This window comes from Sorex fumeus, unplaced genomic scaffold (assembly GCF_029834395.1).
Source record: "Sorex fumeus unplaced genomic scaffold, SorFum_2.1 ptg000044l, whole genome shotgun sequence".
Taxonomy (NCBI): domain Eukaryota; kingdom Metazoa; phylum Chordata; class Mammalia; order Eulipotyphla; family Soricidae; genus Sorex; species Sorex fumeus.
In genome coordinates this window covers 44201276-44227518 of record NW_026606101.1, presented here as the reverse complement: position 1 = coordinate 44227518, position 26243 = coordinate 44201276, and the positions used below count along the sequence as shown (strand labels likewise).

Below are 26243 nucleotides of genomic sequence, written 5' to 3'. Positions count from 1 at the left end.
GGCGCGGCGGAAGGACAACCCACGCGACGCCAGGGTCGGGGCGGAAGCGGGTGCAGCTCGGGGCCGGGGTGCCGGGAGGCGCCGGAAGCGCGTCACGGGCCGCGCCCCGCGCATGCGCGCGCGTCAGGAGCGGCGGAAGCGCGGCCCCCGCGCGACGTCAGGGTCGGGGCGGAAGATGGGGCGGCTCGGGGCCGGCGGTTGCTGAGCGGACCCGGACGCAGCGGGACCCCGAGCCCGGCCGCTCGGCGCCGCCGCGCCGCCATGTCCCTGCTACAATCGGCGCTCGACTTCCTGGCGGGCCCGGGCGCGCTGGGCGGCGCCGCGGGCCGCGACCACACCGACTTCGTGGGCCAGACGGTGGAACTGGGCGAGCTGCGGCTGCGGGTGCGGCGGGTGCTGGCCGAGGGTGAGCGCGCGGGCCGCGGGTGCACCACCTGGCTCGGGGGGGGGGGGCGGTCCCCGCGTCGGGTGCGCGGCCCCGGTCTCATGGGGGAGGGTGTTCCGGCGTCAGTGTGCGCAGCCCGGCTCTCGGGGTCCCGGCGTCAGGGTGCACGGCCCTGCTCTCGGGGGTCCCCGCGTCGGGGTGCACGACCCCGGTCTCGGGGTCTCGATGTCAGGGTGCACGGCCCGCTCTCGGAGGGTCTCGGCGTCGGGCTGCGCGGCCCGGCTCTCGGGGTCCCGGCATCACGGTGCCCGTGCCCTGCCCTGCTGCCCGAGGGTGTGTGTGTGGGGGGCAGACCCGGGTTCTGCCCGCCCTGGGCCGACCGGCTTCCCTCCGCAGTGCCTGTGTCCCTCCGAGACCTCGCAGCCCCCCCGCGGGCCTGCGCATGGGGACACCCTCCAGCCTAGTGACTCTCTTGCCCAGGCACCGCTCAGCTCCCCTCGCCCTTGCCCGCCACATCCTTCTTGGCTTGTTCAGAGCTACCCGGATCATGCCTGCTCGGTGCCAGTAGGACCAAGTCCCCGTCACTGACCCAGTCTGAGAGGGACCTGCCCCTGCTGCTGGCCGGGGACCCTAAGCAGCATTCAGGGTGATGCAGTGAAAGGCTGAAGCCCAGGTGGGGCCCCAGGCCAGCGCCTCCAGCTCAATGTTCTTCACCTTCCCCGAGAGGCTCTTGTCCCTGGGCCCATGTCCTGAGTGCCTGTGACCGTGCCCTGTCATCCTCACGGACCCTGTGAGCCTGGCCGTGCTTCGGTGGAGGGGAAAGGGCTGCAGGCGGCTCTCTGCCCCTGAGTGGCGTGTGCAGGTGGGCGAGGAGAGGCAGCCTGTCCCCTGCCTGGGTGTCGGCTCGGTCTCTGGGCTCTCGCCAGCTGCTGCAGGGCCCGGGGCCTCCCACCCACCACGGCTGCCGCGTTGCTTCTCTGTTCGGAGGGACCTTCCCTCCTGTTTGCTGCCAGCCCTGTGGCTTGGGCCATCTGCATTTTTTTAACACCCAGGAGTTTCTGGGTTTCTTGGTGACCTGCCCATGTTGAGGCATGGGGGGGCTGCTCCTGCGGGCCACGTCCCTGGGGCCACTCGGCAGCCAGGTGGGCCCAAGGCTCTGTGGTGCCTGTCACCTGACCTCACACCTCTAGCCCGACTGGGAATGGGATGGGGGTGTTTCTTGTGCAGACTGCTCTGCCCCTCGTCTCCCCCGTGGTCTCGGCGGCCAGCGAGTGTGGACGTCGCGGAGACGTGGGCTGTGGTCAGCTCCAGAGTGGTTTTAACAGGCCTGCTCCTGTCTGAGCCTGGCGGTGCTTTATGGGCAGCAGCTGCTGATGTTGGTCCTTGGCGCAGGAAGCTGTGCTCAGCGCGGCATAGCCTGCGTGAAGGTGCTCGGGGCCAGTGTTGGGTTGCACGGCCCGCTCTGAGAGGGTCCACCGTCATGCCCATTCTGTGGAGCCCACAGCTTGGCCCGTGGCACCGGGGCGGGTCCCGGTGGGAAGACCCGTCTCCAGGCTCGCGCTCGCCCTGCCCTAGCCTGTAACTGCACGTCTCCTTCCAGGCGGCTTTGCCTTTGTGTATGAAGCTCAGGACCTGGGCAGCGGCAGGGAGTACGCGCTGAAGGTGAGGCGTCCCGCGGTGCCTTGGCCCAGGGCTCCTGCCTCCCGGGGCTGGCGGGGGGAGGCTGTCTCTGCCCTGAGGTGCAGGCCTGCTTCACATGTTTGGGTCTGTCCGGGCAGCCTGCCTGATCCCGTCTATCCCCGATTTAGAGGCTGCTGTCCAACGAGGAAGAGAAGAATAGAGCCATCATCCAGGAAGTCTGTTTCATGGTATCCTTTTCTCAGGGCAGTGAGGAGGATGGGAGGCGGCCGGTGCCCTGGGGGTGGACACACATTGCCTTCCCCCAGCGAGGCCTCTGTGCCCTGCCTCTAGCCCTCGCACCCGTCCCGCCCTGCCCCCACGGGCTGCCCTCCGTGGTCCCCACCTCCTCAAGTTGCTCCCTGGCGTGTGGGGTCTTGCCTCTGACCACTGTCCGACTCTGTTCTCTTCTCTCTCAACGCTCTGTCTGCAGTGCTCCTGCTGGCCGCCCGAGTCCAGCAGGTACTGGCAGGCTCAGTCTGTGGATTCCTCCCTCCTCCCGGCCGCACGCAGGTCACTTGTGCTGCCCGCTGTCCTGGTGCCTGGATGCGGCCCTGGCTAAGCTGTGCTCGGGGTGCAGGGAGGCTGGCAGTGCCAGGCCTGCTGCCCCCGGCGTGCCCTGCTTGTGTCTCTGTGTAGACTCTCGCGTTGTCCTTTAACAAGGTGCCCACAGAAAAAGCTGTCCGGGCACCCCAACATCGTGCAGTTCTGCTCAGCTGCCTCCATCGGGAAGGAGGAGTCCGACACCGGGCAGGCCGAGTTCCTGCTGCTCACAGAGCTCTGCAAAGGTGGCTCCTCCCCCCCTCCTGCCCTCCCTCCTTGCCCTTTCCTCCTCTTCTCCCCCTCCCTCCTCTTCTCTCCTCTTCCCCCTCCCCCCTTCGCCTTCTTCCTCTCCTTCCTCCTCCTCCTCTCAGTCTCTTCTCCTGTCACTCTTCCTTTCCTTCCTCTTCCTCTCCCTCCTGCCTTCTCTCTCTCTTCTCTCTTCCCCTCCATCCGTCACCCGTAAAAACAGCAGGGAGGTGCGTGATGGTCTCTGCCTCTGATTTCGTCCTCGAGGCAGAGGTACCCTGGGGTATGTCCAGTCCTCTTCCCAGTCCAGTTGGTGGGACGTGCCCTTGGCCAGGAGCGGCCCTTGCTGAGCTGGCAGGGCCTCGGGGTCTGCATACAGGCCAGCTGCGGCTGACCCAGACGCTCAGTTCTCAGACCACGCCAGGTTCCTCTGTGCCAAGGGCTGATGTGTGGGGGCCTCTGCCGGCTGGGGTGGGGTGTGTGCCGGGAGCCAGGGGCGGCCTGGGAGGGTGGTCAGTGCCCTGGCAGCGGGGGCTGCGAGGGTCCCGCAGGCCTCCACATGGCCCAGCCCATAGTTCTTGGTGTCTCTGGGTGGCCCTGCCCAGTGGACTCGGGGCGGTCACCCTTGTGGGCGTCCAGGGAGGGACTGGCTGGTGCTGCTTTACTGCCGGGGGCAGTGGGGGCTGGGGCCTCTTTCTGGACCTGCCAGTAGCCCCTATGCGGTGATGGGCGCTGCGGTTGTGCTGCTCGATGGGCGGGACTGGGGCCCAGCTGGACCTTGGCCTGCAACTGGGCACCTGGGAGGGGCCCTGAGGGCCTTGAATGTAGCCTCACCCTCCCTTTGTGGGTGTCTGTCCCTAAGGACACAGGGTGTTGAGTCTCCCTGAGCTCTGTGTGTGTGTGTGTCCCTACCCCCCTCCTGTGCTGTGTCCCCCCCGGCTGTGCCCACCCCCCCCCCCCCGTCCCCACCTGTGCCCAGACTAGACCCCTGCACTGTGCCCGCTTGCAGGGGCTCTGGCTGGTCCTCGCGCGTACCCCCGCCGCACTGCTCTGGCCTTGGCAGCAAGTCGCCACCTTCAGCAGCTTTGTTATTTCTGTTCCTCTGCAGAGACGGCAGTGCCCCGTCTCCTGTGTGCTGACGGGACACTGGTGGTCTCTTTCAGGGCAGCTGGTGGAATTTCTCAAGAAGGTTGAGTGCAAGGGTCCACTCTCGTGCGACACGGTTCTGAAGATCTTCTACCAGACTTGCCGGGCTGTGCTGCACATGCACAAGCAGAAGCCCCCCATCATCCACCGGGACCTAAAGGTGCTCACCAGCCCTGCCCCTCAGCCCCCACTCGCCTGCCCTGTGCCCGGGCTGTGTTTGCCGTTTGCTGGTTTCCAGCTCACTCCCAGCAGTGCTGGGTGGGGGTTGGGCCTGGGGCTCACTCAGTACCGAACCGCCTCCCTCTGGAGCAGACTGGAGAGTTCCTGGTGCTTGCCCTGGCTCATGGCGGGGGTCTCTGTCCCGTGCTCCCAAGAAGCCCGACTCCAGCCCCTGTCCCCAGTCTTGGGCGCCCTTGCCTGCCGCCACTGCCGGTGGTGTCTGATAGGACCTTCCAGCTGGACGGGGGACTGCGGCCCCTCCCCGTGGTGCCAGAGAGCCAGGCTGGGCTCTGCCGACCCCGACGCTGGGGTGGGTGCTGTTAGGGACCCTGTGACCCTGACTCCAGCACCTGTCGGTACCCCAGCCACTCTGGCAGTCGTACTCATGCTCGACTGAGACTTTTGCCATCTCCCATGCGTCGTGGCTGTGGCTCTGCCCCTGCTGGGCCCCTGAGGTGTCCCTCGGGCTCTGCTGTGTGTGTCCTGGGTGGGGGGCTGGGCACAGGCACTTGTGGAGAGGCTGCCGAAGGCCCAGGAGGTGACGTGTCAGCAAGGGGGCTCAGTTGCGCTCCAAGCCCTGTCAGACGTCCGCCATCCCGGCGGGGCAGGGCCTCTGGCCATGCTTAGGGCCGGGCTGCCCCCTCCCAGGGACAGGGGCTCCTCGTCCCCGGGTTCCCCCCCCCTCGCCGTCCTGCTGCTGTGCTACGCCCCAGGTGTGCGGGGTCATGGTTGGAATGGCCTCAGGGTTCCGAGCAGGAGCCTCCCCCAAAAGCTGCTTGGTGGCCTGTGTGTCGTGAGATCCCAGTCCAGGGCGTTTGTGCTGGCAGCCGCGGCGACTGGCTTCCGGGTCGCTGACACACCCGGGACTGCCAGAGTAGCTGGCGCATGCCCTGCTTCCTTATTTACCCCTGTGGAAGCGTGGCCGGTCCGCCTGGCTCCACGCACAGAATCTCTGGGTTCTCTTGCGCCTGCCCCCTCCGATGGCCCCAGGCTGTACCTGGCTGTCTTTCTGCCTCTGCCTCTCTGTCTCCTGCCCTCAGGAGACACGGGTTGGCCCCTGGCAGCCTGGGCATAGCCCCAGCCAAGTGCCACCAGCACCTGCTGGCCACTCAGGACTGCCCTCTGCAGGTCGAAAACCTTCTGCTCAGCAGCCAGGGGACTGTCAAGCTGTGTGACTTCGGCAGTGCCACCACCGTGTCCCACTATCCGGACTACAGCTGGAGCGCCCAGAAGCGAGCCCTGGTGGAAGAGGAGGTGAGCGCGGGCAGGCGGCCGGGGCCCGTGGGTGGGGCACAGGTCAGGGTCTTCGCAGCAGAGGGTGGTGGCTCAGGGGCCTCGTGACACCTCATGGCTGTCCTCCAGGCAGGCTCTTAGGAAGAGCCCCGGAGGGCCCTGTCCACGCTGGAGCAGCAGAAGTGATGGGCATGGCAGGGCTACCCGGAGACGGGCCCGGCCTGTGTGTGTGAGAAGGCCTGTGCTGGTCTGCCCACGCCGGGGCTGCTGCTCCTACTCTCTCTGCTTTGTCCTCTGGGGTGGGCCTCGCTGAGCCACGGGGCCATCTTTGCTTCTGTCTGTCTCGGACTCTCGGACACTTGAGATCTCCTGTACTGAAAGAACAGAGCTGGCGCCCTAGGCCTGGCCTGCCTTCCCCCAGCCCCATCCCTGCTGTCCTCAGAGGAGCGGGGGCTAAGCCCGTCCCTGACCCACAGCAAAAACTCCCCTCCCGCCTCACCCTCACTTTCCTCAGCTCACTCTCCTCACTGCCCTCACACGTGTGTGCACCCTGTCCCTCACACGCGCTCCTTCCATCTCTCACATGCCCGCTCCTGTCTCATGCGTTCTTCCAGCTCACACACGCTCCCTCCTGACTCGCACGTGCTCGCCCCTGCCTCTTACACGCTCTCCCGTCTCATATGGTCCCTTCTCCCTCCTCTGGCACACGTCTCACTCCTGACACACACACACTCCGTTCCTCCCGTCCGTCCCAGACTCATCACTCCTGTCGCTCACACACTCTTCCCTCACTCCGTCTCTTACACACACTCCTCGCTCCTCTCTCGCACGTGCTTCTTCTATCACACATGCACACTCCTCGTGTCTGACACATATTCCTCCTTCTCTTGCACATTCTTCCGCCACCTCTACGCACTCCCGTCTCACACACTCTTGTTTCTCACACTCTCCTCGCTCCTGTCTCTCACACTCGCACATCGCTTCCGTCTCACACACGTGCTTCTCACTTCCTGTCATTAGCTCCAGCTTGGTCCCTGTGGGCGCAGAAACAAGCAGACAGCAGTCTGTCCTGCGCGCCTCCCCCCGCTCGCCTTCTCTGGACCTCTGGCATCTGGCCTCGCCGCCCCAGGGATGGGTGCGTCCCTGCTTATGGCAGCTGTGTGTTGCTGGAGGGGGTTCACAGGGTCGCGTCTGTCCCTGGCTCCCTATTTCCCGGGGGTTGCAGGCAGGTCTGTTCTGGGGGTTGCTTCTGTGGTCCTGCCACGGTGCTCCCAATAGGCACCAGGCGCAGGCAACCAGTGAGAGGGGCTGGGCCTGGCGCACTCCCGTTGAGGGCTTACTCCTCTTACCCTGCCCCTGCTCCGTGCTCTTGGCGTGTCAGAGGTGCTCACACCTGCCCCAGACCGCCCACAGCCTCCTGCCCTACTAACTGTCTCCAGCTTCGGTACAGAACCAACCCGCAGGCAAAGGGACTTTGCTGCTCTGACCTCCAGAACGTGGAGAGGTGTCCCTTTACTCTGTTGGCGGGGACGGCCTGCACTGAGCCTGACAGGAAGCAGAGGGACACGCCACCCCAGCCGATGCCATGGCCCTGCGTGGGGTGGCCTTGGCAGAAGTGGGCACGGGTGGTGCCGGGCTGTGGGTGCCGTGGGGGGGGGCGTCTCCCCAAGCGTGAGAGCCTTGGCTGTCCTGAATGTGCCGTTCTCATCTGACCTTTGCCCAGATCACCAGGAACACAACTCCCATGTACAGGACGCCTGAAATCGTGGACTTGTACTCCAACTTCCCCATCTGCGAGAAGCAGGACATCTGGGTAAGGCGGGGCCCCTGCTGGGAGAGGCTGACGCTCTCCCTGCTGTGGCCACAGCTCACCCTGTCATTCAGACCAAGGGGAAACGGCCCTGAACTTGGCGCAGCATCCTCCAGGAGGCTATTCTGCCCGTAGGCACTGACCACCCTGATGGCCGCAGGGCCCGGCCACCGGCACTCCCACTCCCTGCCCACCTTGGGCTCCTGGGCAGTTTGGGGTTTTTTGTTTGTTTGTTTTATTTTTTATTGTTTTGCTTTTTGGGTCACTCCCCGTGAGGTACAAGGGTTCCTCCTGGCTCTGCACTCAGGAATTACCCCTGGTGGGGCTTGGGGGACCATATGGGATGCTGGGAATCGAACCCGGGTCGGCCGTGTGCAAGGCAAACGCCCTCCGCACTGTGCTATTGCTCCGGCCCCGCTCCTGGGCAGTTTGAAACGAGCTCCCTGTGGTGGGTGTATCCTCAGAGCCGGGAGGCGGCCATAGGGTGTGGTGTCCTCATACACGCAGTCCCAGCACCCTACAGACGCAAAGGTGCATGCAGACGTGTGGGTGCACAGGGTCACGCGCCTACATGCATGTGCACAGGGGTGCAGGTGTGTTTCTGAGTTGGACCTCAGCTCTGCCCTCAGCGTCTCCGAGTGCTGGCTGTGCCGTCACTCAGGGTGGGGCTGGGGTGGCACGCGCACACGCCCTGTGCAGAGGACTCTGTCTTCTGGCTGAGTCTCTGGTTCTTGGACTTCTGCTTCGATGACCGCCTGTCCCTCTTGTCCCTGGGCCTTGGAGGGGTGTGGTTTCTCCTCCTGGCTTCCTGCTGTCTTGACCAAAGGCTGCTGGCCCGAGGTGGCCTGACAGAACCTGGGGGCTGGAATGCAGGACTTCCCTCGGCATGGATGGTTGGGTCTGAAAGTGGGAGATGGCGCCCGTTCACCTCTGTGACCCCGTGGGCACTGGTGTCTCGTGAGCTAGGAGTGGTGGGGGCGGGGCAGGGACCCTGTGAGCTGACCGCTTGGCCTTGCCCCCCTGTGGCACAGCTCTGACTCGTGTCCCTCCACCAAGCCTGGCCTCACCTCGCCCCGCCCGCAGGCCCTGGGCTGCATCTTGTACCTGCTGTGCTTTGGGCAGCACCCCTTCGAGGACGGGGCCCGGCTGCGCATTGTGAACGGGAAGTTCTCCATCCCCGCGGACGACACCCGCTACACTGTCTTCCACAGCCTCATCCGTGAGTCGGGCGTGGGCAGCGGCTGTGCCGCCACCCTCGCCTGCTTTGGGGCCTGGGCCTCTACGGTGGCTGTGGCGGGGGGTGACCTGCTGCCTCTGCCACAGGCGCCACACTGCGGGTCAACCCCGAGGAGCGGCTCTCCATCACCGAGCTGGTGAACCAGCTGCAGGACATCGCGGCTGCCCGTGATGTCAACCCCCGGTCCCCAGTCACCGAGGTGGGCAGGGCAAGCCTCTGGCGGGGCTCGCACCCCGGGCGTAGGTCGGTGGGGCTCTTTAGGGGCCAGTGTTGGGTGCCGGGGGATTCACTGAGGAGTGCTGGAGCTGCCCTGGGGTGCCTGATGGTTCCCCTGTGTCTGTCCTTGCAGCTCCTGGAGCAGAACGGAGGCTTCGGAAATGCTGCTGTGCCCGGGGGTGCCCCTGGCAGTGGCTACAGTGGGGGTCAGTCTGGCCATGTGCCTGGGGGACGGAGTGCGGGCGGGTCCCCGCCTGAGGGAGGGAGGGATGGAGATGGTCGCAGGACTGCTGCTGAGGCCTGAGTCGTGCTGTGTGCGCCCCGCCGCCTCTGCTCACCTGTCCTTGCCCTGCCCTGCCCTGCCCCCCCCCCACCCGGGCATGGGCAGCGCAGACCGTGGTGGTACCTGGAGAGCGTCCTGAGGGTGGGGTCTGGCCAGGGCCTGCGGCACAGGTGGGGAGGACGCTGGCGACCAACACCCTCGGGGTCTTCTCTGCCGCAGGCCTGGTGGTGGCTGAGTATGAGCAGCCTTACGGCGGACTCCTGGACATCCTGCGGGGCGGGACGGAGCGCCTCTTCACCAACATCAAGGATACCTCCTCCAAGGTCATCCAGTCTGTGGCCAAGTGAGTGGGGTCGCCTTGAGCCGAGAGGGTCTGGGTGTTCGGGGAACACCCCCTCAGGGTCCCTCTGCTGGGCAGGACTCGCGCGGATCCTGCACTTCTGCAGCCATCAAGGGCCTGGGCGCCGAGCTCCTCTCGTGTCTGGGAGGCGCGCGCACGTGTGTGTGTGCAGCCGTGTTTACACGGACTTTGTGCGTGTGTACTGTGAGCTTGCTGGAGTGTGTGTGGACGAGGGCCAACGCGGGCCGTGAGCTCACTGGAGTGTGTGGGCACAGGCCGTGAGCTTCACTCCTCGTGCCGGGGACTGCTGCTTCCCTTGTCCATTGTGCTCTGAGAAACTGCGGCGTTGGCCTGAGGCTCGGGGCCTGTGGGCAGGGCCTGTGCTGTGTCCTCGCGCTGCCTCGCCTTGACAGGCTTCAGGAGTGCGGGGTCCTGTGCACTTCTGCTCTAGCTCTTGCTCTGCTCTGGCAAGAAGGGTTTCAGGGGACCCAGGCAGAGCACGGACAGGTCTGCTGGGGCACCTGTCATCGGCACGTGACTACCCCTCCTGAAGGCCATGTCCTCCGTGCTGGCCCCATTTTCTGGCCCCTGGGTGGTGCTGTGGCTGCGTACTATGGGCTCGGGAGCTCACCTGGCAGCCCAGATGGCCACCTGGGGCAAGCCCCACCGAGGCAGGCTGCTGTGCCGCCTCCATCAAGGAAGTCAAACAGCTGACACAGTGGGCACATGCAGCTTCCCCGAGGCCCTGTGTGCCCACTCCCTGCCTGGTCCATCCTCTGAAAGGGTGTCAGGGTGGGGCACTAGGGGAGGAGGCTGCTTGTACCCCCGGGGCTGACGGGAAGCTCGCGGGTGTGGGGGGTCTTCAGGGCCCGGGCTGACCTGCCAAGGGTTCCGGCTGGGCTGGGTAGCCCCATGGGCTCCTGGACTTGGCACAGAGGTGGGAGGAAGAGCCGCCTGGTAGCCCACTAGACAGGCCTGGGCACAACTCTCCAGCACCTCAGAGAGGCCTGTGCTCGCCCACAGACTGCCCTGACCCCCCAGGCACTGCGTGAGGAGGGACAGGAGTGCCACCGGCCACTGCTGCGTACCCTGTGAGAGGGCCTGGGGCTGGAGTCCCAGTTGTGGCCGGCCTGGCTTTGATCCCCGTGTGGTCCCTGAGCGTAGAGCCAGAAGTCAGCCCTGAGCACTGCAGAGTGCAGCTCAGCTGGTGAAGCACAGGTGGTTCCTAAGAGAAACAGGGGTTTTGGATTTTAGGGTAAAGATGAAAGAAAAGGTTAAACAGGGCCAGAATAGTAGTGCAGCAGAGGGGCACTTGGCTTCCATGCGGTCAACCTGGGTTCAATCCCCAGCACCCCATGTGGCCCTGACCCCACCAGGAGTGATTCTGGAGCACAGAGCTAGGACTGGGCCTTGACCGCCGGGTGTGGGCCCCAAATCACTGTCACCGTCCTCCCGTTGTTCATCGATTTGCTCAAGTGGGCCCAGTAACGTCTCCATTGTGAGACTTTGTTGTTATTGTGTTTGGCATATCGAGTACATCACGGTTAGCTTGCCAGGCTCTGCCGTGCGGGCGAGATACTCTTGGTAGCTTGCCGGGCTCTCCGAGAGGGCTGGAGGAATCGAACTCGGGTTGGCCATGTTGGCTGCGTGCAAGGCAAACTCCCTACCCACTGTGGTATTGCTCCAGCCCGGGCCCCAAATAAAAACCAGAAAGAATAAGGGTTAAGCACAAAGAAAAATATTTTTCTGCATAAATTTTTATGACCGTGGCCAGGCTCTGGGCCTGTCCCCAGAGTGTGAGTCAGTGAGTGCCTGAAGTGTCCAGGGCTGCTGGTGCAGAGGTCAGGTGTCCAGAGTGACCGGGCGCCTCTCTTCATTGCAGCTATGCAAAGGGAGACCTGGACCTGTCGTACATCACATCCAGGATTGCTGGTAGGTCGCGCGCCCCACTGCCATCAGAAGGGCCCCTCACTTTCTGGCAGCTCTGCAGGGCTTCTCCTGGGCCCCTCTCCCACAGTGCGCCTGTTTCTGTTCTGGAACACTCCGGAATAAGAGTTGGCCAGGGGAGTGAGTGATGTATTTGGCTCCATCAGATAGAGATGCCATGCCAGGCGTGGCCGCAAAGGGCTCCCGTGGTACTTGTGTGCAAGAGCTGATTCAGTCCCACCAACAGGTTCCCTGGAGCACCACGGCGTGTGGCTCCCCCTAGTGATAAGCCCACAGGAGAGGAAAGTCTAGGTGCCAGGAGGGCCTGCAGCCAGGAGCCACCTACCCGCCTGACGGGACTGTCCCCTTCCAGTGATGTCATTCCCAGCGGAAGGCGTGGAGTCAGCCATCAAGAACCACATCGAGGACGTGCGCTTGTTCCTGGACACCAAGCATGCCGGTCACTACACCGTCTTCAACCTGTCCTCCAGGACGTACCGGCCCTCCAAGTTCCACAACCGGGTGCGTGTCCTGTGCTGGCTCGACCAGTCCCTGCTCCCCCCTCCCACACACACTCCTGGCCGCCTGGGCCAGCAGGTTCCTGACTTGTGCCCAGGTAGGTGTGTGCTCCCAGGCATGGGGGCACGGGGGCATGGCCCAGGCGCAGTAGGTGGAGGTCAGGAGTGGGCCATTCCCGGGGATGCCCAATGAGACCGGGAAGAGTAGCCTCACGTTTTGTTGACAGCTGCGTTAGCACAGCGGTAGGGTGTTTGCCTTGCACGCAGCCAACATGGCCGACCCGAGTTCGATTCCTCCGCCCCTCTCGGAGAGCCCAGCAAGCTACCGAGAGTATCTCGCCCACACGGCAGAGCCTGGCAAGCTCCCCGTGCTGTATTCGATATGCCAAATACAGTAACAACATAGTCTCCAATGGAGACGTTACTGGGCCCCCTCGAGCAAATCGATGAACTACGGGAGGGCCTTTACCTTTACGTTTACCATATGCTGACCGTCGTCCCTCTCCGCCTGTCCCTCCCGGAGGCACTGTAGCCCATTCACTGCTGCTGTGGCAGCAGGACTGGGCGGACACCCCCGGGAGCCCCGGCTAACAGCCCCGTCCCCGCAGGTGTCTGAGTGTGGCTGGGCCGCGCGGCGGGCCCCGCAGCTGCACAGCCTGTACAGCGTCTGCAGGGACATGCATGCGTGGCTGCGGCAGGACCCCAAGAACATCTGCGTGGTGCACTGTGTGGTGAGTGCCGCATGCGAGCCCTGCGTCCCCGTGGTCCCGGGCCTCCTGCAGGAACGAGTGTCTGGCGTCTGGCCCGCTGTGTGAGCGCCGAGGGGCAGAGGCGCTTCGGGAGGGTTCTGTCGCTTGGCGGGCGCACCTCCATGAGCGGTGTGTGAGCCCCTCTGTGTCCTAGGACGGAAGGGCCGCCTCCGCCGTGGCCGTCTGCGCCTTCCTGTGCTTCTGCCGTCTCTTCAGCACAGCGGAGGCCGCCGTGTACATGTTCAGCATGAAGCGCTGCCCGCCGGGCATTTGGCCGTCACACAAAAGGTACAGTGCATCCAGTAGGAACTAGAAGACAGGCTGGACCCCCAAATGCCGTGGTTACTCCTGTCCTCTGCGTGTGCTGTCCCAGCGTCTACTCGGCCCAGTTCACAGGGCACTGGTCTAGGACTCTGCTGCGGCCCCTGGCCCTTGGGAACCAGAGCTGTAGCCCTGCACCCACCCATCCTGTCAGCCGAGAGCTGGGGTGTCTCCAGCACAGCCACAATGCACCATGCCTCTCAAGCACTGTAGTCAGCGTCAGGGAGGAGACGGAGAGGAGACCACAGGGCCACAGAGCAGCGAGCGTCCCTGAGAGCGCCAGGCATTAGACCGTGGGTACATGCTGGGAGAGAGCCGAGGAACACATCTGCACACGGGGAGAGCCCCAGGACACGTGTGCACATGGGGGGCACCCCAGAGCGTGTGTACACATGTGAGGATAAGCAGAAACCCTGGGATGCTCTGGGATGCTCTCTGGCCAGGGAGCACCTTCTCAGTACTTCTTTGCTCTTAAGTCTCCTGGTCCGTGAGGAAGTCGGCAGCGGGTGTGTGGAGCTAACCGGCCTTGTAGCATCAACTTCGGGCGCAGCTGGGCCCAAACAGGCCTTTAAATCGCTCTGGCCTAGAGACGCGGTGTGCCACTGTGGCCGGGACAGCGTGGGTGTGATGGGAGGGGCTGGGGACAGGATTGTGCAGCGTGAGGGGCTGCATGAAGTGCATGGGTCGCAGCATGTTGCTCGTACAGCCCTGTGACTCAGCGTGTTGGCCCTGCACCAGGTATATCGAGTACATGTGTGACATGGTGGCGGAAGAGCCCATCACGCCCCATCGCAAGCCCCTCCTGGTGCGGGCCGTGGTCATGACACCCGTCCCGCTCTTCAGCAAGCAGCGGAGCGGTTGCAGGCCCTTCTGTGAGGCCTACGTGGGGGGCGAGCGAGTCACCACCACGTCTCAGGAGTACGACAAGATGCGGTGAGCGGGCATCCAGGCTGGGCTCCCTGGACACTCTCCCACAGCAGAGGCCAGTGGGTGGGGCTCATTCCACCCCAAGCTCCAAAGCTTGGCTGTCGTTTCCTGGAGAACCCTGAGCCCTGAAAGTAGCCGACAGGGACGCTGGAGGGTTCCGGGACTCTCCTATGACTGTGGCTCCCGTTGCGGGATATTAGTTTAATGCTTGGTGTGTTTGTGGAAGGGGGCGCTGGGATGACTGAGGGTTCACTTCTGCTGGGGCTCAGTGGGCCAGTGGGATGCCAGGAATTGACCCCCGCTCAGCTGTGTTTCAGGAAAGTGCCCTACCCGCTGTACTGGCCAGCCCCATTTTGCAGGGATCTTAAGTCCACTGCGTTCTTTCTTCGGCCATGTTGTGCAGGGATTTTAAAATTGAGGACGGCAAAGCAGTCATTCCTCTGGGAGTCACTGTGCAGGGAGACGTTCTCCTGGTCATCTACCATGCGCGCTCCACGCTGGGGGGCAGGCTGCAGGCCAAGGTGAGCCCCGGTCACACCTGCCCTCTTTTTCCCTGTCTGTGTGCCTCGGGCCGTCTGTGCGTGTCCACGTGGCCTCAGCATGGTGTCCGTCTTCACTGCAGATGGCGTCCATGAAGATGTTTCAGATCCAGTTCCACACGGGGTTCGTGCCTCGGAATGCAACGATTGTGAAGTTCGCCAAGTATGTAGCTGTGGCACCTCGCATTTGAGGGTGGGCCTGGGGGGTACTGGGGCCTGCACCCAGGACCTCAGCTGACACTTAGGGTCTCCTCTGTACCTCTTGATGACAATTGAACTGTGTTTGGAGCAGGTCACTCCTTGGTGTGTGGGCTCATTAGGCAAGTGGACTATGTGCAGGGTGACACATGTGATGAGTGACAAATGTCTATGGTGTGGCTTGTGTGCAGGTAGCTCCTATGGGGAGTCTCCCATGTGAGGGAGGTTCCTCAGGGGGAGCTTCCATAGGGAGGGGATCCTCTCAAGGGAAGCTCCTGTGTAGGGGGGTTCTTTTCAGGGGGAGATCACGTGGGGAGGGGTTCCTCTCAGGGGGAGCTCCCACGTGGGAGGGTTCCTCTCAGGAAAACTTCCATGGAGAGGGGTTCCTCTCGGGGCGGGGGGGGGGGCTCCAGTTGGGGGGGTTCTTCTTGGGGAGCTTTCATGGGGAGGGGCTCCTCTCAGGGGGAGCTCCAATTGGGGGGTTCGGAGTCTGTGCATGGGAGCAGGGTGTTCTGGGGGAGAGCTCCTGTGCAGGGGGTGTGTTTTTCAGGGTGAGCTTTTGGGGGGGGGAATTCCAAGGGGGCCTTCTGGGAGGTCCTCCTGAGTGGAGGCTCCTTGCTGGAGTTCCAGTGGGGCATGTTCCCTCGGGGTGGGTCATGGATGTGTGCCTCCGCTGATGGAGGCCTGTCAGGTTTGCTCCTACAAGCACATCACCACCCTGCCCATGAGGCTTGTGGATAGTGTCTCACTGTCAGAACCTGGAGCAGCTCTCGGTCAAAGACCGGGACACAGTGTGGTCTTGGGGGAGCTTCGGTTCGGGGGGGGGGGGGGCGCACGCAGGGCAGCAGCCAAAGAAGCTACCACCCCCGGCTCATTCCAAGCAGGAGCCACATGGGGCCTTTGCTTTCCCCCTGGGCCCCAGCTCTGACGCTGCGTTCAGCATTCCTGGGCTGCTGTACCGTCTCATGTCACCTGCAAAAGATGGCAGAATCCTTATAGGGGCTGGGGAGTGGCTCGGGGCTGAGCACACACCGGCCTGCAGAGCCCCAGGCTCGTCTCTGGCACCAGATAAACCCCTGCGCCCCAGCTGCGCGTGGGCCACAGAGCAAGGTGAGCGCGAGACAGTAACTGCAGACTTGCACACGGGCTGGCATGTCTCCCTGACCACAGAGGGCATGTCCGGAGACCTGGGCTGCATGGGGAAACCCCCTGGGTGTGGAGACTGCATGGGCCCTGAGCAGCTGTGGGCACAGTTGTTTGGGGGAAGGGGAGGAAGAGCTGAGGCCAGGTGTGGGCAGGAAAGGTGCTGAGCGTTCAGAGACAGTGCTTGAAAACCTTCTACGAGCACTGAGCCCTGAGTCTCCAGCTAGACTCCTCTGCCAGTAGCAAACAGGGTTTACGTGGGGGGAAGCCCCGATGCCAGCCCGTGGGGAAGTGGCTGCAAATCAAGTTCCAGAGTGTCAGGTCAGACTGGGCACCCTGATACTGGGGACACACTCTCACAGCAGGTTTCTAAAGACGAGATCACCCACGGGCCTGGGATGAGAGCCCAGCACAGTCACGGCCAGTACCTGTAGTCACTTGGCCTTTACATGTGTCTAGGCCCGTGGGCTTGTCAGGTCCCTCAAGACCCTCTTGGTGGGAGCATTGGAGCCACTGTGGTGGGTTGAAGGCTCGAGAGCCCAAGTCTAGACACGAGGTTCCAGTCTCACCGCAGCTGTCACTGCTTGGCCAAAGGCCCCAGCTCACTGGTGAGCAATGGATGAGAGCAATGGATGAGCAATGGGTGAGAGGCAGAAAGGATGGTAAAAAGACTGAGCTCATTCCCCACACTTCATAATGACAGAAGTCCAGTGTCCCCTGAAGCTCAAAAGAAGATGAGGGTTAGTGACTGCATGATCAGCGCTCTGTGCTGAGGGACTGTGATAGGATGGAGTCCGCCACGTATCTCTGTGTGACAGGATTGGCATAGCTTTTCTGTGTCTGTGCTGAATGACAGATGGGTCTGGAGTAATTCAGAGGATCAGATTCTCAGAAATCACACACCCACTGGGGCTGGAGCGATAGCACAGTGGGTAGGACGTTTGCCTTGCATGCAGCCAATCAGGGTTCGACTCTTGGCATCCCATATGACACCCCGAGCACCCCCAGGAGGGATTCTTGAGTGTAGAGCAGGAGTAACCCCTGAGCATCGCTGGTGTGACCCCCAAAAGCCAAGAAAAAAAGACAGTTACAAAGACAGCAGTGTTTTCTGCTAAAATGTTTACCTTTACTGGGAGAAAATGAAGCCGCACAGTGTTTGACTAGCTGTGGTGATTTTCTGGAAGATCCTATTGTCAGGATAGCACCCTCCAGAGCCCATCGTTGTGGAACCTCCAGGGAGAGACTTATTTGCACGAGGGTTGCTGCGTGTCACTGGCCCAGGTAAAGGTGAGGTGCCCCGTCCGCAGCCTGCACCCTGAACCGGGGGCTTCCGTGGCCAGGCTGTTGCCAGTGCCTCTGTGCATGTGGGAGCTTGCTCCTGCTGGGTCTGTTCCCCGTCAGTGTCCCCACTCACGCGGTCATGCATCGTGAGCATTGAGAACGTAAAATAAGCATGGGGAGGAAGTGTCTGGAAATGAGGCTTTGAGCCTGTTTGGGCAGTGAGAGTCTGAGTTCGAGACCCCCAAATGGGGGTCAGGACATGGGTCAGGAGTCCTGACAGGCACACAGGACAGACCCCCTGCAGAGATGACTGTGCCCAAGTGTGAGGTTCTGTCCTCCAGCCTGTACACATCTGTGCGGACCAGTCGGTCCCATGAAGTCCCGCCATTCAGGTAGCCCCGAAGCACCACCAGATATGACCCAGAAGCCAAACCAAGACAAAATAAGGGGATATAGGTCATCTTCATATTCTTCAGTTAGGTAGATGTTTTCTGAGGAGAAAGAATCACTTAAGGGGCTGGAGGGATAGCACAGAGGGTAGAGTGTTTGCCTTGCATGCAGCTGACCAGGGTTCGATTCCCAGCATCCCTTATGGTCCCCCGAGCACTGCCAGGAGTAATTCCTGAGTGCATGAGCCAGGAGTAGCCCTTGTGCATCGCCGGGTGTGATCCAAAAAGAAAAAAAAAAAAAAGGAATCACTTAAAAGAGCTTCACAATCACGATCATCCTGTTGTTTGTCGATTGCCTCGAGCAGGTACCAGTAATGTCTCCTTCATCCCAGCCCTGAGATTTTAACAAGTGCCATATTCAAGGTTCTTTCAGGGTTAGGAGAATGAGACCCATAATTGTTACTGGTATTTGGCATATTGAGTACACCACGGGGAGTTTGTCAGACTCTGCCAGACTCTAGTTACATTCAGTAGCCTGCCGGGTTGTCTAAAGCAAAAATGAGATAATAAGATGTGGTGCGGCTGCAAATGCGGCCACGCGCTTCCGGGAGCTGGTTTAAAAAGAGCTTAGTTTAAAAAAAAAAGGAAAGGGAAAGAAAAACCATGTTTGGTTTCGGGCTGGAGTAAAGGGTGTTTCCATAGGCCAGGGTCGCTGACGCTCTGGCTTCAGTGTGAGGCTTTGAGTTCAGCTGGGTGTCACCCTCATGCCCAAGACAGCCTCTTTGCAGGCATGAGCCAGCCAGGAAGAGGCCCGGAGAGCATGGAGCACCCATGGCAGAGCCGTGGACAGAGGGGCTGGGAAGGCTGGAGCTTTAGGCAGAGGCCCCGCCGGGGCACCACACGTGTGTAGGCTGGGGGCAGCTTGTGAAGATGCATGTCCTTCTGCCCCAGCCAGCACCAGGACTGGGTGTCCGTGTGGGAGTGACCCGGGAGAGTGTCATGCCTTGGCAGGGGTCACGGTGCTTTGCTGCGGCCCAGGTAGTTGACACAGCTGTGCGCCGGGTGCGCTGCCAGGCTCACTCACTTGGCCCTGAGATGCGGGGTCCCTGCGTGGCCCTCAGCCCTGGTTAGGCCTGCAAGGGTCCCCTGGCAGCAGCCTCCGGCTCACAGTCGCCCATTGTGCCCTCACTGAGCGGGGGGAGGCGGCCCCACACAGGCTGTCCTGCAGGCCAGGAGGAGGCAGGATGGCCACCTGTGTGAGGCCCAGCAGTGCCCAGGGCCAAGCCTGCAGAGGGGGTGGGCATAACTGCCCGTCTTCAGTATCACGTGTGCACTGGATCCGTGTCCCCACCAGGCTGCTTCTGCTTACTGGCGGCACCCACCTTCCCGGCCTGACGGCAGCGCCAAGGGCCCTGGTGGCCACGGGGAGAGCTGGAGCAGTGGTCATCTGTGCTGTTCCACAGCGCGGGGCACTGTGTTGGCACAGGAGGGACAGCTGTGCCCTTGGCTCTTTGGCTTCACTGGCCGAAGACCCGTGACCAAAGACTGTCCTTAGACCCGTGTCGGTGGCCCGTAGCCCCTGCTCCCTTCCCAGGGTGTCCCTGCCTGCCCAGACACGTCTGCTTCTGCCTGGGGTGGACTGTGGGACAGACAGTCGTACTGGTCAGTGAGGTGCTCCCGTGTTGGAGCCGCCTGTCTTCCATCCCCTGTGCCACAGCCCCATCAGCCCTCCTGGACATACCTGCAGAAGTGCCTGATGTGGGTGTGCATGGGAGGGGGCACCCCACCCTGCGGAGCAGCCTGGGGCTCTGTGGGCGGCAGAGGATGGGGTGCGCTATCCCTGGCATCCTGAGTTGAGCACTTGTGCCCCCAGGTACGACCTGGACGCCTGTGACATCCAGGAGAAGTACCCGGATCTGTTCCAAGTGAGCCTGGAGGTGGAGGTGCAGCCCTGGGACCAGCCCAGCCGGGAGGCCCCACCTTGGGAGAGCACCAGCATGAGGGGCCTGAACCCCAAAATCCTGTTTTCCAGCCGGGAGGAACAGCAGGACATTCTGACCAAGTTCGGTGAGAGCCCTGCCTCCAGAAAAAGCCTACCAACGGGGGTTCTGGCGTGCCTGGCAGGGAGCCCAACCGGGGCCCCGAGACTCGGGCCTGCACAGGGCTGGATGAGCCGTTGTTCCGGGCAGGAGTCCCGGGGCCAGGGAGCGGAGGCCGGTGGCCACCGGGTTTCCCGTCGTGCTCAGTGGCACCCTTCCTGCTGCGTCCCGTTTATCTTCATGTTGGTTTGCATTTCAGATTTCACTTTTGGGGGACCCCGAGAGATAGTACAGATGTCAAGTCTCTTGTCTTGCATGTGGCTGGCCTCATTTTGATCCCGACGTGACCAGGAGGGACCCCAGAGCACCACTTGGCGAGGATCAAACCCTCAGCCCCCCCCCCCCCCAATTTTGAGCTGGCAAAGGAGCCCAGAGAGTTGAGCAAGTGCCTCGCACGCACGTGTCGCTTCCCCTCTCCCCCCGGGTTTGCTCTGGCACCACGTGGTATCCTGAGGCCCACAGCCAAGAGCATGGATTAGGGAGGCAGGTGTGGTCCTGAGACAGATAAGATGAACTTTGGCTTTTCTTCTGTCCCTGGGAGGGGCGTGTGTGCCGCGTGCAGGTGTGCTGTGTGCTGTGTCCCTGTCTGTGGGCCCAGGGGCCCTGCTGTCTGGTGGCCTCTGCTCTCACCAGCGCTTGCCAGTTCCCGGCCTTGACCGTCATCCTCGCCTGCAGGAAAGCCAGAGCTCCCTCGGCAGCCGGGCTCCACTGCGCAGTACGATGCTGAGGCGGGCTCTCCGGACCCCGAGCTCGCCTCCCCGCCCAGCGGCAGCACCAATTCCAACCACTTCCTGCACACTCTGGACTGGCAGGGTGGGTGCCACAGCCCCGCTCCTCCGCTGGGCACTGCTGCCCCTCCTGGCCATATGCCCACTGAGCCTGGTGCTTCCTTTTACAGAGGAGAAGGACTTCGAGGCGGGAGAGAGTCACTTGTCCGGAGAGAGCCTGCCTGCCAGGGCGGAGGGCCAGGGTGAGGATGAGCTCTCTGAGGAGGAGGCGGCTGCTTCTGCCGAGAGCAGGGACACAGCAGACGAGGATGTGCCTGGACCCCCGGCAAGGGGGTGTGATGGGACTGGCCTGGACCCTCCGCCGGAGCCCACGCTGCAGGAGGACAGCGTGGACCTCCTGGGCCTGCACTCTGAGGCAGGGCCGCTGCCCCCGGTGACCGCCCGAGGGGCACCCCCCAGCAATGCCGACCTGCTCAGCTCCCTCCTGGCGGGCCCCACTGCTCCCCCTGAGTGCTCCTCAGATGACCTGCTCCTGGGCAGCCCCACGCCAGCCCCGGGTGCACAGAGCTGCCTGCAGCCAGGACCCCCCACCCTGAGTGAGTGGGGTGCTGGGATGGGACCCCCGCCCCGAGTGAGTGGGGCGCACGTGCGGGGGCTGTGCTCACTCCTTGTCCCTTCCTCTCTGCAGCCGACCCCTTTGACCCCCTCCTGTCATCTGGCCCAGAGCCCCAGCCGTGCCCCAAGCCCAGCATCTTCAGTGAGTTCCTAAGTCCAGACTGCACAGCCACACCCAGTTCCTTCCCCTCCACACACAGCGCCCCTCCCCCAGCCGGCAGCGACTTTCTGCAGTTGGGTGAGTGGGGGTCTCGTGGCCCGCAGGGGGCTGCTGCTTCCTGTGCTGCCCAACCTGCTTGGTTGGTACGGTGTTTGGGCAGCCTGTTCTGGGTGACTGGGAGAAGGGCCACAGCGACCTTGGGTCACCACTTGGGGGGCCTGTGAATGGGCATCTGAGCCATAGTTGACCTCTGGCCCTGCCCCCCAGGGGAGCTGTCCACAGAACCTGGCAGGATGACTTCCTCTGCCAGCCACCCAGACCTGCTGGGCACTTGGGATTCCTGGGCCGAGGCCACCCCTCCCGCACCGGCCACAGAAGGTATGGCCCAGCTTTGCCCCGGGTGGGGCCACGGTCTCCACCCAGACCTCCAGGCCAGCCCCACCTGCTGGCTGCCCCTGTGTGAAGGTCTCTGCCCTCCCCAGGTCCCTTCTTCTCCCCTGGAGTCCCTCCAGGCCCCCCCACGCCCCTGGCCAGCCGCAGCAAGTCTCAGAGCCAAGACCCATTTGCAGACCTCGGTAACCTCAGCTCCAGTCTGCCAGGTGGGTGCCCAGGGCTGGGCCCGGGGTGCGTCCTGGTCAGCTGAGGTGTGGCCACCCAAGGCATGGGCACACGTCCCCGTGCACTGCCAGCTGGCGTGCTGCTCTGACAGGTCCCTGCCAGGAGGCAGGGTGAGGAGCACTGGCCTGTGGGCACTCACAGGACACGGGCCCCGGGGTCAGGCTCCGCCAGTGGGCAGTACACGGCGGCTCTGCCAGAGGGTACTCGCAGCTCCTGGCCTAGTGCTCACATGAGTGTTGTCGGACAGGGGGCGGGGCTGCCACTGGGGTTTGGTTCTGGCTCTGACTGCAGCCTGGACCAGGAGATGAGCCCGTGTCTCTAGGAGCTGATGGGAGTGCGGGGGCGCGGGCAGTGGGGGGCCACAGTGGAGGCAGGTGTCCCTGGAGCAGGGCCATCCCCACTCTCGAGTCTCACTGCCTGTCCCGCCCACTCGGCCTCCCTCACACGCCCAAGGGTTCAGCTCTGACACGGGTCTTCGCTGTGTCCCGGATGAGGTGAGCCACCCATGGGGAGTATATGGGCACCGGTGCCACATGCTCTTCACACAGGTGCTGTGGAACCGGGGGGCAGCTGCCCTTGATGACTCCGCCATGGAGAGGCGGTGGGTGGCTGGCAGCAGCTCAGCTCAGGCTAGAGTCAGGGGTGCAGAAGGACGGGGCCAGGGAGGCCAGAACGAGGCCGGCTCTGCAGCTAGATGCGCCCGTCCCACCTGCCTGAGGCCATTGGGGCTTGGCTCTGGTGCCGCCCATGTGTGCTGGGCACTGTCCCAGCAGGCCTATGTGGACTCCAGGGCCAGAATGCCCACGGGTGCACAGGCACACAGCACCTGCCACAGTCTAGCACCTGAGAATCCGGGACACAGCACAGCAGCGGCGAAGAGAGGGGATGTCATGGGCATGAGTAAAGAGGACGGTGATGGAGCAGATGGACACAGGAGGCTACCACGGAGCGCCACGCCCTCGCACGACAGAGCACTTGGCACTGAGCCCCAAGAGGGCTGTGCTCTGGGCACCGTGGTGCAGGACAGAAGGGTAGATGGCGATGAGGTGAAGAGACTCCTGGGAGGACTGGAAATGATGCTGAGGCAATGACGGCAGGAAAGCTTCCAAAGCACAGTGACAGACCCACACCCGCCACAGAGACCCACGGTCTGACAGACCCACACCCTCAGCAGTAGATGTGGATGTAGATAATAGTTGCTTGGTGGGGCCATAAGAGGGCATTGGTCTGACAATGGGAAGCTGCAGCAGTGTTCCTCCTGAGAGCCGGCAGGATGGCTTGGTTTGCTTGTGTAGGTCAGGAGCTTTCTGTAAGGTGTAGCCTGTCAGGCCTTCTGGGCCCATCCTTTTCAGAATGATCCCCAAGTGTCAGGAATTGGGAATGGGCATTGTCATTGTGCTGTGTATGCATGGTGAAATGGCACGTACCACACCCACATGGTAGTGCACATGTATAACCCTGAAACACCCGCATGCATTTGTATGCACAGTCACTTATACGGATCCATAGCATGCATGCACCCTCACGTGTCTGCACGTCACAGCTGGCAGTGGGCACTGTTGGGCTTATGGGCTCTAGGCTAGTTCGTGGCTTCCTGTAGTCTGAAAACCCAGAGTCAGAGAGGGAGTCGGACAGGAGTGAAGGCTTTGCGTGGTCAGCCCTGTTTGATCCCCAGTATCACAGAGGTTGCCCCAAGCACCACCAGTGTTACAGGAATGACCCCTGAGCTCAGCTGGGTGTGATTCAAGAGCTTCCCTGCAAAGAGCGCGGCCTGACAGCCCACGTCCAGGGTGCTTGCGGCAGCGGTTGCCTCCAGAGCGCCTTGCCTGGGACCATCTGGACTGGCGGCACCTCGACCCATGCCAGCCGTGTGTCCTCATTGCTCACTCTTCTCCACAGGCTCCCCAGCTGCTGGCCTTAGCCCTGGGGCCTTCATTCCCAAGACAGGCCCCCCTCCCAAGGCTGGCAGCTCTTGGCAGCCATATCAGCCCTCAGCACAGACCCCACCACGGCCCCCTCAGGCCAAGCTGCCCCCCAAAGCCTGTGCACAGACAAGACCCAACTACGCTGCTAGCTTCAGTGTGATCAGGGACCGAGAGGAGAGGGGTGTCCGTGCCCCCAGCTTTGGTAAGTCCCTTCTACCCACCTGGAGCTTGGTCCCAGTCAGTCCTCGCCCAGCGGCAGCGTGGGGACAGGGCATCAGAGGCCTCTGTGGGACTCCTGTGCCATGTGGCCTGGCTGTCTGTTTGTGTGGAGGCGCCACAACCCACACCCTCTCCCTGTGCTCCTGGGCAACCTCTTTGAGGTGTGTCCTGAAGCAGCTGCCAGGGGTGTAGGAACAACCCTGGGCTCCAGGGTGGTCTTCCCTGATGAGCGTTGCTGGGCTCAAGCAGAATCCTTGTCTTCGCTTCTGATTCCAGCCCAAAAGCCGAAAGTGTCTGAGAACGATTTTGAAGACTTGCTGTCCAATCAGGGCTTCTCCTCCAAGTCTGATAGGAAGGGACCAAGGACCATTGCTGAGATGAGGAAACAGGAGCAGGCCAAGGACATGGACCCACTCAAGATGAAGGTGGGGGGACCTGGGGCTTCGCTCAGAATAATGGCAGGGGCTGGGACTGAGAGTCCACCTGCCACTGTGGGAACATGGGCAGCTGTACCTCCCCCGTGTGGTCAGGAGGTTGCTCTTGGGGAGCGGACAGTCTGGGGCTGTTCTCAGTGGCACCTGAGTCCCTCTAAAGGGCCACAGCAGCTGTCAGCCCTGCAGTGCTTTGTGCCTATGGTAGCCCCAAATTCTGCCCCACTGCATGTCTGACAAGTGTCCCCCCTCCCCAGCTGGTCAGGGTAATGGGAGATGCCAGCCAGCCCTGTGCCACTGTGGGGTCATCCAGATTGTGTGGCCTGGGTAGTCTGAGCACCGCTGTGCACCCCTGTGGACACCGGTCTATTCAGCTGAAGTCAAAGGACCCTTGGGATGCTGCTGGCCCCTCCACAGCCAGCCATGGGGTCTGTGCATCTGGGCAGGGGTCTGTGGGGTCATGGCCAGTCTGCCTGCAGCACCTCATCCCCACAGCTCCTGGACTGGACTGAGGGCAAAGAGAGGAATATCCGGGCCCTGCTGTCCACACTGCACACTGTCCTGTGGGAGGGTGAGAGCCGCTGGACACCCGTGGGTATGGCCGACCTGGTGACGCCAGCACAGGTGAAGAAGCAGTACCGCAGAGCTGTGCTGGTGGTACACCCCGACAAGGTGAGGGGCAGGACCTGAGCAGGTGGGTGGGGCTCGTGGAATGGGGCGGGGCCTGAGCATGTAGGCGGGGAGTGGGATGGGGCAGGGCCTGGGTGGGTGGGCTAGTGGGGCGGGGCCTGAGCGGGTGAGTGGAGCTAGTGGGGTGGGACTAGTGGGAGGGGCGGGGCCAGTGAGGACACTGGTGAAGTTGACAGTGTAGGGACCCAGCTGATGAACTGCACCCCCGCTCTGCAGGCCACTGGGCAGCCCTTCGAACAGCACGCCCGAATGATTTTCATGGAACTGAATGATGCTTGGGCCGAGTTTGAGAGCCAGGGCTCCCGGCCCCTGTTCTGAGCCGCGGTGATCATGTCAGTGAGTGGAACTAGAGGCGGCTGCCAGACTGAGGGTCGTACCCGCCTGTGTTGTGGCGGGGTTGGGCAGCTGCGTGAATGGCAGGCCCGAGGAGGGTCAGGAGAATGCATTCCAGGCAAGAAGAGAACACATTCCAAAGCCTCAGTCTGTCTCCCTCTTCTGCCCCGAGGAACAGTATTGGTCACTCTCCTGCTGCCATTGTCACGACTGTGATTTGTCGCTGGGTGGACGGTGCCCCGGCTGCCCTCCCTGCGTCCTGCCCCTACCCTGGCCTCTCCCTGTCTAATCAGCCTGGTCATCTACAGAATTAAACTATTTTCTGATCATGCTTGTCTCTGCGCAGACCACGCCATAGTTCTCCTGCCCTTGCTGATGGAAGATGCAGCACGGGGACCCCCTTGTGGGGCTTGACCCTACCCAGGGTCTGTGCTGCAGTGAGGCCTCCTCAGCCTTGGGAGCAGCGCCAGTGGTCACTGCAGACTCCATGGATGGTGGGTGGATGTCCAGTGTGGTGCAACCCAGGGGCAGGGCCCAACATCTTTGGAACCTGTGCCGCAGGACTGGGAGGCGCGGCCCAAGCAGCAGCCTCAGGCGGAGATTGGGTGGAAGCTGCTTGCTGCCAAGCCTGAAGGTCATGCTGGAGCCACTGTGCCCAGCTCCCCGGACTCAGGGAGCTGTGTTCTCCAGTAAAGCCTTGTCCGCTTGTGGGGCTGAGCAGGGATCTCCCTGGCACCTGGCTCTGGTGGGTGGCCCCAAGGGTCTGTGGCAGTGATCCTGAGAGTGCCTCCGGCTCGCGGCTCCTCTGCCAGTCCCGTGCTGCATTGCTCAGCTGGAGGGGCCGTCAGCTGCCCTCGCCCGCATCAGGCTCCACACTTGGTCACCCGCTGCTATTTTTAGATCTTGGTTCTTTTTAAAAAGTAATGAATGACCTAAATAAATAGGTGCTGAGATTCCAGTCCAGAGTGGGGACACAGGCCTGTTGCCTTGATAGGTCCCCCAGGCTGGGGACAGCTCTGCAGTGCCAGCAGCAGTGGAGATAAGAATTCAGTGCACTCGATTAAGTTTACGTTCGAAGGTCTCAGCTAAGCCCCATCAC

General features: G+C 62.6%; 1 protein-coding gene across 2 annotated transcripts; it reads left to right on the top strand.

The window, feature by feature from the left end:
* The first annotated feature begins 142 nt into the window (after positions 1-142).
* Positions 143-25473, top strand: GAK (cyclin G associated kinase). Of its 2 annotated transcripts, XM_056121504.1 has the most exons (28): positions 143-406; positions 1986-2047; positions 2194-2253; positions 2736-2850; positions 4015-4157; positions 5345-5470; positions 7173-7262; positions 8343-8478; positions 8583-8695; positions 8846-8918; positions 9215-9338; positions 11218-11267; positions 11635-11783; positions 12388-12510; positions 12683-12816; positions 13588-13782; positions 14180-14297; positions 14399-14478; positions 19200-19393; positions 20101-20238; positions 20324-20749; positions 20842-21006; positions 21196-21306; positions 21411-21527; positions 23446-23673; positions 23967-24115; positions 24617-24793; positions 25028-25473. In XM_056121504.1, the coding sequence occupies exons 1-28, from the start codon at positions 262-264 to the stop codon at positions 25127-25129; spliced, it is 3843 nt and encodes a 1280-aa protein (XP_055977479.1). In that variant the 5' UTR covers positions 143-261; the 3' UTR covers positions 25130-25473. The 2 variants fall into 2 exon arrangements, with proteins under 2 accessions (XP_055977479.1, XP_055977480.1); XM_056121505.1 differs by lacking the exons at positions 20101-20238; positions 20324-20749.
* Positions 25474-26243: the final 770 nt, after the last annotated feature.